Here is a 10,987-nt window from a genome sequence, read left to right as displayed (position 1 = left end):
TAAGCTGCAGTTTATTTCTAGATAAGTGAATTGTGCTCGATCATGTGTTGCGACAGGCTCCTGTATGAAGGAAGCAGAGTTCATGAAAGGCAGCCCATGTGACCTGCAGCTGTAAACTGACCTGCCACCTAAAGAAGAAGGAAGTGTTTTCCTCCCACAGGTTTTTGTTTTTTGGCAGACTGGAGGTAGTTTGTCGGCAGTTTGAACTTTTCAGAAAAGTCCGATGTTGAAGAAGTCAGCAGTGCGGTGGTTTAGTCTTCACACTGCGTGACGTTTGGAGTTTAAACTCATGTTGTGAGGTAAGAGTTTATTTCATTAACTTAATGTCTGTCAGCTGAAGTAAAGCAGGATGGATTCATTGTATATATGTTGAGTACTGCTTTATAAAGCGGAATAAGACGAGTCTATATGTTGTATTCATTTATTGTATTTCAACCAAACTTTCTAAACTTTCTAAACTTTCAGTATACGGAAGTTAAGTCTATTTTTAACACGCGGTCTCATGTTTAGCTGATGCATCCTTATTAAGTTGAACCCAGCTTTTATTTTTGGGTGAAATTTATTGAACATTGTCTTGAAGGATGAGAAGAAATGTTTTAAATGTAAATAAAAGTACGATTGAAGAGACTGACTGAGGTCTGATACACAGAACAACATGTGGAGGAAGTATTAGACTGTTTACTGACGAAGGCTAATACTTAATACAATATAAAAGATTGTATTTACTTTTCTTTTTCTTTTAGTTACCACTTAATTAACTTTTACTGTACTTTACCTTTAGCTGTATGTCAAGTACACGAATAATATCATAAAGATATGTAGCATATAATAATATGTGTATGTAATGTGGAGAAATAGAGTAGAATAAACAAGAAATGAGTAATAGAATAGAAATAAATTTGATGAGCTCCAGTTGTTTAGTTTTGTACGGAGCCCCTCTGGTGACATTGGATGAAAAAAAAATAATGCGTGGCCACGCATTATTATCTCGTGGCCACGAGATAATAATGCGTGGCCACGAGATAGTAATGCGTGGCCACGCATTATTTTTTTTTTTCATCCAACGTCACCATAGGGGCTCCGAGTCTCTCGCTAAGAATTACTCCATGCCTTGCCACAAGTGACTGAAGTATGTCATTGTAATTCATTCCTATATTAAAATAAAATGAAATTAAATCAAACTTGTCCATGATAAAACCAACAGTCTGCATGGGATGACTACAATAACTATCTCGTGACCACGCATTAACTATCTCGCGACCACGCATTAATTATCTCGTGGCCGCGCATTAACTATCTTGTGGCCACGCGTTATTATCTCGTGGCCACGAGATAGTAATGTGTGGCCACGCATTACTATCTCGTGGCCACGAGATGCTAATACGTGGCCACGCATTATTTTTTTTTTTTCATCCAATGTCACCAGAGGGGCTCCGTACTTTTGCTTTAATGAGTTGAAGTCAAAGATTTAAGACACACGAAAGGTTTGTTTCTCTCAAATTTACTTTTCAAATGTGTGTGCGCTCCTCTGGATTCTGGCAAATGAGAAATGCTCACTAACACAGAATTTAACAAATTTATGAGCAAAATATGAGAAAAATATACCACAGATTCTTCACTTCTACTGATTAAAAATAGGAACAAAAAAATTTATTTTTTTGAGTATGTTTATGATGGAACAAGTAATTGAAGTTGTATCAGTATCATAACATGACCTGTTGCAGATTTCAAACAGCAGGAAGTGCAGTATTTCTTAAAGGCAAAATGTATGTTGCAAAACCATTTTATAATTAAGAGATGACGTCCTGTCTGTCTACAGACACGAGAAAACATCTTTCTTCAGTGCAGATGCCTGCAGAAGTTACACTTTTGCAAGTCATATTGCGATTTCAATATTAGACAGAATAATTGCAGTTGGATAAGAATATCAGTCTGAGCCAGTCAGATGCAGAGTACAGCAGGTCATGACTTTGCCCTCATGGGAAAAAAATGTTGTATCTGTAGCCCTGTGAAATTGCCATAGGACAAGAATTTTCATTTTGTAACATAAAACATCAGACTTAGAGGAGAGCACCTGTTTCATGTTAGTTAGAGTCCAAATTAATGCAGAATATTCGCTGAATGAGTCAAGTGTCTGTTTATGAGCTGTAAGAAATCATTAATAATCTTTTAGAAGGTGCAGATGTTTATAGCGGTTAAAATGAGAAAAATGTGAATGGAGTTTGGCAGGCAGTGATACAGGCAGTCTCACTGTGATCCTGCAGTGTTCCTGCAGTGTTCCTGCAGCCTGCCTGAGCTTCCTTGAGTCTGGAGTGGAGGTGGTGGAGGGAAAAGAACTCGCTCTAACCATAGATCATAGATTTAGTAGGATTTCAACCTATTTAACACACAGTCTATGGCTCCAATTAGCAATTTGAACTGCAAAACTCATTTTTGAACATGCAATTGCTACATATCGCTCCTTTAATCAACTTCTCAGTCCAGCAGGAAGAATGATGGGAAATGAGGCTGTGTTTTAGACTGAGGGATGATTTTTATTTGCCCTGCACAGTTAATTGCAATATTATCAAAATCTGTGCAAATATCCAAATTACAGAACCAGAACCAATTGCAGTTTTTTGAAAAAAAAGGAAAAACAGCGTTTTATTGAAGTGCTGTAGCGCAAAGATGTCCTGGTCTACAAATCTTGCTCTCCAGATGAAATGAATCATGTTTGTGTGGCACAGACGGGTGGGGGTGGATCACCAATACGATTATTCTGAACTGAAAAGGTTGCTGTCATAAGGCACTGAAAGTCCCCAAGAATCCTCCTGGGAGTGTCAATCAATATGGGTAACTATTGATCAATGTCGATTTTCAGTCAATATTACCAAGGAAGTGAATTTCTCCAAGGACCAGCTTATCTGTAGGTCCTCCCAACATAAAGCATGAAGGGATCTGAGGACATCAACCATGTCAATGCATAAATTAGACTTTCCTTCATATCCATAAATTTCTCCCACACTGTGGACTCTGCTCGCGTCCTGACATGTAGCACGAGAATCAGCTTTTATTGTCCATTTAAAGGTTTGTGAGGGAGGCAGGTCGCTTAGTAAGCTTTTTGTGCAAACGCTGCACTCGTCCTCGACCTGTAATCTGGCTGCGGGACTTGATGAGTGTGCGTTTCAGGTGGAGATTTCAGGTGTCTTGTTTTTCTTCTTCAGGCCGGACTGTTCGTCGCCATAAAGAGTCATGGTTACACCACGGAAAAGCAGCAAATCCTCAGAGGGGCCCGACATGACAGATGAGTCGGAGAAGGTGAAAACTCTGCGGCAGTTCCCTCCATATGGCTCCATGAACGGAAACTCATCAGGAGACACCTGTCCCACATGTCATGGAACAGGGAGAATACCCAGAGGTTGGTCTTCAATCTGTTTTTAATGTGATCTTGACTGTATTTTAAACAACTTCAGTGCCTTAAAGGGATAGTATAGATTATTTGAAGTGGGGTTGTAGGAGGTACTTATCAATAGTCAGTGTTTTATCAGCAGTAGATGGGGGACGGTACTGCTCCAGCACAGACGCTAAGCAGTCTACTGCTTTGGACAGGATCAGCAACAAAAAGTATTTTAGCCATTTAAACAAGGTTCACCTAAAAAAAACAATATCAGTTTAAGTGTAGTCTATATTTAGAATATTTTCACTGCTTTACTTTGCCATCAGACAGCCTTTTCTGGCTGGAAACCACCATTATATAAGCCAAATAATGCTTTTTCCAAACCAACCAAACTCCAGAGACAAAATCAGTAATTTTACCTCATGCAAAGCAGGAGTTTCTGGTCTACTGCTGCCTCATTCTTTTAGTTTGTTTGTGTTATTGTGTGACTTTGGTGAATCTAAACTATCCTGTTAAAACACCAAAGTCACACAATAACAAAAACAAACTAAAAGATCGAGGCCGCAGTAGGCCAGCAACGCACCTGTTCTGTGAGGTGAAATGACTGATTTCGCCTATAGAGTTTGGTTGGTTTTGAGGGAGTGATATTTGGCTTATAAAGGCTTTCTGACAGCAAAGTAAAAAGGTGTAAAAATTCTAAATATAGCGTACTGACTATCAGTAAGTACCTCACACAACCCTGCATTAAATAAGCCAAACTTTAAAGGCAGCTAACAAAGACCATGTTGCACCACTCTTCATCCTCAAGTTTCATTTCACAGTCAGCAGCTAAAGGAACTAAGTCTGTGCAGCCACAGTTCACTTTCACATCATTTTTATGGCAAAAACAACATTTTCACCACTATTTTTGTATTTCAGGCCATCAAGACCAGCTAGTTGCTGTAATACCATGTAATGATATAAGGCTGAAACCCAGACGCACGTAAGGGATATACTGTTTTTGTATCTGTGTGCTTTTTTTATAGTTAACTAATAGCTTTGCATAATAATCACATGTCGTCATGTCATTTAACATGAACATTTTTGCGTGCTTGTGTTGCGTTTCAGGAAGCTGTACGTGTGCGTCTCGATGGCTCTGTGTCTCCTTCTCAGCTGTCTGATCCTCTTCTTCCTCTTCCCGCGGAGTGTCACCCTGACGCCGGTGTCTGTGCTGTCGGTCATGGTCTTCTTCACCCCAGACAACGTTGAAATGGAGGTCACAGTAAGTAATAGGAGCGGTGTTGTTTCAGAATGACTTTACTAAACATGTATGAGGACGTGCAGGGATGGTTTTGCTTTGAATCAGACGCATTTGAGCAGATTATAGCTCAGAACCAATCAAATCAGGTTCTGACTACATTCTCTAACAGGTAATTAGTAACTGTACCCGAATACATTTTTAAAGTAACCCTCCCAGTCTTTCTTTTTAATGATAGACAGTGATGATCTGTGTGTCTCCTCTCCTAGAATCTCATCAACATCACCAACAATAACTTTGTCCCGGTGAAGATCATGGAGTTTACTGCTCAGGGTCTGCTCTCTACCACCGTGCTGGGGACGACCAAGATATCGAACATGACCGCCATCCAGTCCCGCTCACAGAAATCTGTAAGTTTGAATTTGATATTGTGTCTCCTTCACAAACTTTCACTTTCACCGTCTGAAAGTGGATTTTTTTTGATGCAACCAACCAACATTCAAGAGCTGATAAAAAAAAAAAGAATGAATGAAGGTCGAACAAAACTTTTTTCTGCGTCTGAAACTAGAAGATTTGTTCTTTCTTTTGATATATTCCATGTTTGCATACTCACAGAACTCAATATTCTGTGGGTGTTGAAAAATCAGTGAATTTTGTCAAAAATGTGCTCAGTGATTAAAATATTAGATTAATCGAGAGATGATAAACTTGTTATTTTAACATTAATAATAACAAATTTCCACCTTGAACCACCAAATAAAAAAAAAGTCATTGTCAGAGGAAAACGATTACAGAAATAAAAACAACGTGGCTGTTTGTAATAAGTGAGGATACTTTGTTCCAAAATTTTGGCACCGATAACCCAAAAATTCAGTGAGTTATAGGTGCAGAGACAAAAGTGTTACAGTCGTCCCTGGTCTCCCCTACTTTATTTACTGGCTGTTCCAGTGTTAATATATTTATCCTGCAATAATTTCTTCACCTTCTTTCTTGATTTTTTTTGCAGTACACCTTTCAGATTGACCTGTCGATCACTGATAAAGGCTTAAAGTAAGTTTGACGCTGTGGTTTCTAACAGAAACACGATGTGAAAACTGTTTAATAATACGTCTGTTATTATTGTTTAAGTGTCTTGATGTCCACACGTCATATGTTTGATCTCTTTCAGCAATTACTGCAAGTCGACCTCTGCCAAGATTCACACGTTATTCGTGGAGCTGCAGTAAGTGTCAACGCCGCCGAGATCAGAGACAGAACAGGAAGGATCTGCAGCAGATCTCAAACCCACAGGGTGTTAAAGGCATCACTTTGAGCAGCGCAGGGTTAAAAACCACAACCTCAAAAAAGATTTTCTTAAAAAAAAAAAAAAAAAAAAAAAGATTCTCACCCTTCGAAGTCAACATCTTTCAATCTGAAATGTTCTGTTTAGATAAAACTAAAAGACATGAGAACACGGACATGTAAAAGTTCAGGTTCTGTTTTTATGATCCACTGGAGAGGGAAAAAAGTTTTTAACCACAAAAACAAACTTTTTCATTTTAATTAAAATTTAATTTACACACAAAGACAGCATTTAATAAAGTTTGATGATGTACATTATGACACTAAAGTGTTTCTCTTTGTTGGTGATAAATAACGGGTCGACTGCTCCCTGATCTGACGACTTAAAACCATCTCTGTCAGACTTTTAAAGAATTCTTAATGTCACAGATTAATTTGATTTAAGAGGTGAAAAAACGAGCGAAAAAGACAAGTGAAGCTAAAACAGATCACAGAGCAGGGAGGCTTTAGGGCGGAGCTACAGCATGATTGACAGGTCAGTCTCCAGTGCAACACGCAGTTCTCACTAAACTCAGATCAAACTGTCGAACTGGACTTTATTCATCAAATCTGAAGTAAGATTCTGTTACTGCATTGAGTATTTCTGGCTTTATGTGTTTTCAGAAACATATTTTAGCTGTAATATGAGAAAAATCATTATTTCTTGCTGCACAGTCGAGCTGAAACCAAACAGCTGGCATGACACACCTGATCTCTGACAGGATTATAAGAAACAGGAGGAAACAAGCTCCTGTTTTCTTGTGGTAACACGTTTATTATCTCGTTTTCTGCAGGTAACAAAACTCCTTTTCTCAAGATTATAAAATAATTAATGTGTGATGTTTTAGATAATGTCATCAACACACCAGCAGACACATGTGGAGTCGTATTTCTGTCCACATGATCAGAATCAGAAAAACTTTACTGAAAAATGGATGTTTATGTTACAGTTGCTCAAACCAATAACAGAAACATACTGTAATGAATTAAAGGAAAATAGATGAGTAGAAAATATGAGTAAGTGTGTAAAGAAATGTCCATTATTCTAGAATATTTTAAAAAAACAAAAATATATACCCAAAATTAGTCTATAAATAAGTGTATTACAATTCAAGAATAGAGCCCAAAGTGCTTTACAACAAATAAATTAAATGCACCAAGTGTCTCACATAAAAAAGACAAAATGAACATAAAAACAGGAATATAATGTCATAATTACTGTAAAATAAGATGAAAATAAGAATAGGTGAGAACAGAATACATATAATGCATCTTGACATGGATAAAACTGATGATCATACGACTGAAAGTAAAATTAAAGTAAAATACACAACATAAGATGGAAAATAAAACCCACTTAGATAATAATAATGATAATAATAATAATAATAATAATAATAATAATAATAATAATGATAATAATAAAATGAAATAGTGGTTATGTTCAGTATAAATGCAGTGGTTGGTCTCCTCCAGCTCTTCAGAAGCTACGTTACACAAAGTCATTTGATCCGTTCTTAACATATAAAAATATCAACTTCTGCTTTTTTAAACATTATGAAAACATGACACAGCAGGTCGTGGCTCCATCTCTCTCTCTCTAATGATGTTTTTTGTTGTTGTGGTTTTCTTTCCATCAGAATGACGATGAACATCTCGTATCTGTCCCACACGGAGCAGGTCTCTCTGGACACCTTTGAATACATCGACTGTGGCACCAACTCAACGATCCCGCATCCTGTGAGATGATGAAACTTTTCAGACGAGAAACAGCGGAGTGTGAGTGTGAAAGCGTGAATATTCCTCCTCTGTTCGGGACGTGAACGTGAGAATGAGAACGATCTTATTCTGTATGTTGTTTTAGCATACCTGAAGACTTTAATCAATCACTACAGTGTTTTCATTTAAAATATCAATGCATTAAATAGACCTAAATGTATATGCATGAAGGTTTCCACCTGTAAATCTGTATTATATTTAATTTCTTAAATGCACAATATGAGAACTGTATATTTTTATATTTGAAGACCAATTTCTTAAACGTTTAACTCATTTTACAGCGTCTTTGGAAGTTTAGTTTTTTCCATAAATTGTGTAAATAGGATGTGAATCTCTGATCTGATGTAATAATCTTCCCGTTTGTCATTTGCACTTAATTAAACTGTGGCAATCCAGATTCTGTATGTTAGATTTTCATTTTTTTTAATTTACTCCAGTGATATTTTTGTTTTGCACCTGAAGTTTTTTTTTTTTGTCTGGATGTTGCACACTTTGTCACTTTGTTCACAATTCAGTACACATCCCAATTTATTTAAAATTCTATTTATATTTTTAACTACGTCCAGATTACAAAGAACATGCTGTGTTTTCTCACTTACTGCCAGTGGAATCTGTTCATGCATATCATTTTGTTTTTCTTGGTTCAGGACTTTAGAAATCACAACATTGAAAAGTTATTTTTAAACACGTGTTTCCAGCTAAACTTATCTTAATTAATCTTTATACTCCTCAGAACACACAGTGATGATACATACTGTAGACATTAGTTTCTATTGATTTTATCGATCTGCCAATTCAGATTTTATATCAAATGTAGGATTAGTTGATAAAAACATAGTTTAAACCAGTTATTCTGGGTCGTAATCCACAGGTGGGTCACAGATTTTATTTGAGTCGTAAAATTTGTAAAAGACTTCGAAAGAAATTCTGCAAATAGAAGATTTATACCTGCAGTACAACTTTCATAAAATGTTTAAAATGTGGATTTTATTTTAATGACAAGAGAAAAAAAATGAGATTTGTCTCATTAAATTGTTAAAACTTGTTTTCCTGATGAGATGAAATAAAAATAATGAAACTGCCTGTTAACTCAGCCTAAATGCATTTATTTCTCATTTTTAAAGTAATTAATGTGTGTCTGTGTTTTTAAAAACACGTGTAAAACTTAATATAGCTCCCTCTCAACCAACTGAAACATTAAAATAATGCATCAGCATTAATAACCAAAAAATAACATTAACAGGAGTGATTCTCCTCCATAATAAATACTTAAACTGATTCAACATCTTTACAATCTTATCAGTGACAGGACTGATAGAAAACATGACTTTATTAAATTGATCTGAACATAATCAAAATATAATATGATATATGATATATGATATATGATATATCATATGATATATATGATATATGATATAATATAATGTAAATACAGGAAAACAAACATGTAGAAAAGGCCCTGCAGGTTTTGCTGGAGTTGTTGAAGTTGTTGAGGCTGGACACAGAGTGGAGCCACAGCTTTATTTACACAGACGACAAAGACGAGACGAAATAAACCGGAGATGCAGAACTGATGTTAACCCTGTCACCATTACTATTTTTAAAAGCACGGACAAACAGGGTAATATTTAAGCACTGAAAAATCGACAGACTTTTTATGTGAAACATTTGATCAGAATTAAATTAGACCATCTTGTCATTAAATATTGAGTTGATTATATTATTTATATCAGTGTGTAACTAAGTACTTTTCTTGAGTATTTCCATTAAAGCACTTTCTGTATGAGATGTGCAATATAAATTGAGTATTTTACTTTATTATTGCATATAATTTACTTTATTTTACTTTAAATGTATCTTATTATTATTGTATGACTTAACTTACCTATTTTTTTTAACTCACTCTTTAATGGAGCTTCCCAGCAAAAGTTTTTCACATAAACATAATTCTTGAAATTAATTTTCCTCGCCTTGCCTGAAGGGCTCACATCCCCAAAACGTTCCTTAAACATTTAGTTTCAGTTTATGAAACAGGTTTGGAAGAGAATTTCTGAGTGTTTGTAAAATAAAGAAATGATAAATAAAGTATAATCCACCACTACAGTAATTCTCTCTGAAGTGACGTGTTGTTTGTGTTGCACCACGGACGGTGCAGTTCAGCTTTACGCCGGCAGGGGGCGGGGTCTAGCCTGGTCCAGCTGGTCGTGACGTCACCGGGGCTTTAGGTGCCGTGCGCTCGAGCCTCTCCGGAGCTCCTCAGTCAGTCCTGCTGGAGGAGGACAGCAGAGGAGAGGAGGAGGTGACCGCAGCCGTTCAAGTCAAACATGGAGCTGTTTATTTCCTGTGGATGATGATTTAATCGCACAATTAAAAGGTAGGAACGATTTTAAATGTTTATTTAGATGATTTCATCCTAAAACTGCATGCATTTTTTTTTTTTACAGGAGTAGCTCTGGTTTTGTGTGGTCACCCCTGAAAGTTCACCTCACAGGATATTTTGAAGTTATTTGCGCGATGCGTTTTGCATAAGATGCAAAACAAACCAGATATTTCGTGCAAAACAGGACGAAAACTGTGGTGGCTTATTCCCAACGGAATAACTGAAAACACGAATTTAAAAAAAAGCATCGATTCACAGAACAAACAATGCTCGTTTAATGATGCTCTTAGAATAAACAGCAGCAGAGTAAATAAAAACATGCAGTGTGTGTGTGTGTGTGTGTGTGTGTGTGTGTGTGTGTGTGTGTGTGTGTGTGTTGAGTCCAGCTGTGTGATGGTATCAGGATGTCAACAACAACCGGATTAATGCTGCAGCTGCAGATCTCCTCACAGACAGACAGAATAAATATCACTGAGATCAGTCTGCTGCTCCAAGAACAGACCTTCAGGTTCTGTTCAGTCTTAAAGAGGATTAAAGCTGCAGATAACCACACACACACACACACACACACACACACACACACACACACACACACACACACACACAATTAGCTGCTCTGACAGACCTGAAACATGTTTATTGGTTTACAGAAGCGGAAAACACAGGCAGGGTTTTTTCTTTTTTTCTAAAATCTACTTGCCCAAAGTCAATTTTTACTTGCCCCTGTGCAAAATGTTTGATTTTTTTTTTTTTTTTTTAGCAGTTATCAACTAACAACAAAGACTAGGGTTAACTGTCATGTTTAATCAAAGGCTGCAACGTCTATAAAATGTCAGAAAATAATGAAAAATGGGGATATCTTGTCTCCTTTTGTTAGTCTAAAACAAAAATA

At 36.6% G+C, this 10,987-nt stretch overlaps 1 protein-coding gene across 1 annotated transcript; it reads left to right on the top strand.

Moving 5' to 3' along the window:
• Positions 1-106: 106 nt before the first annotated feature.
• Positions 107-8,109, top strand: tmem106a (transmembrane protein 106A). Its single transcript, XM_084741586.1, has 8 exons — positions 107-299; positions 3,204-3,397; positions 4,295-4,358; positions 4,484-4,637; positions 4,883-5,023; positions 5,620-5,663; positions 5,782-5,835; positions 7,574-8,109. The coding sequence occupies exons 2-8, from the start codon at positions 3,232-3,234 to the stop codon at positions 7,680-7,682; spliced, it is 732 nt and encodes a 243-aa protein (XP_084597712.1). The 5' UTR covers positions 107-299; positions 3,204-3,231; the 3' UTR covers positions 7,683-8,109.
• The last annotated feature ends 2,878 nt before the right edge of the window (positions 8,110-10,987 follow it).

This window comes from Lutjanus erythropterus, chromosome 17, assembly GCF_056507025.1.
Source record: "Lutjanus erythropterus isolate fLutEry1 chromosome 17, fLutEry1.hap2, whole genome shotgun sequence".
Taxonomy (NCBI): domain Eukaryota; kingdom Metazoa; phylum Chordata; class Actinopteri; order Lutjaniformes; family Lutjanidae; genus Lutjanus; species Lutjanus erythropterus.
The sequence above is the reverse complement of the archived record's forward strand: the minus strand, read 5'-3'. Positions and strand labels throughout refer to the sequence as shown.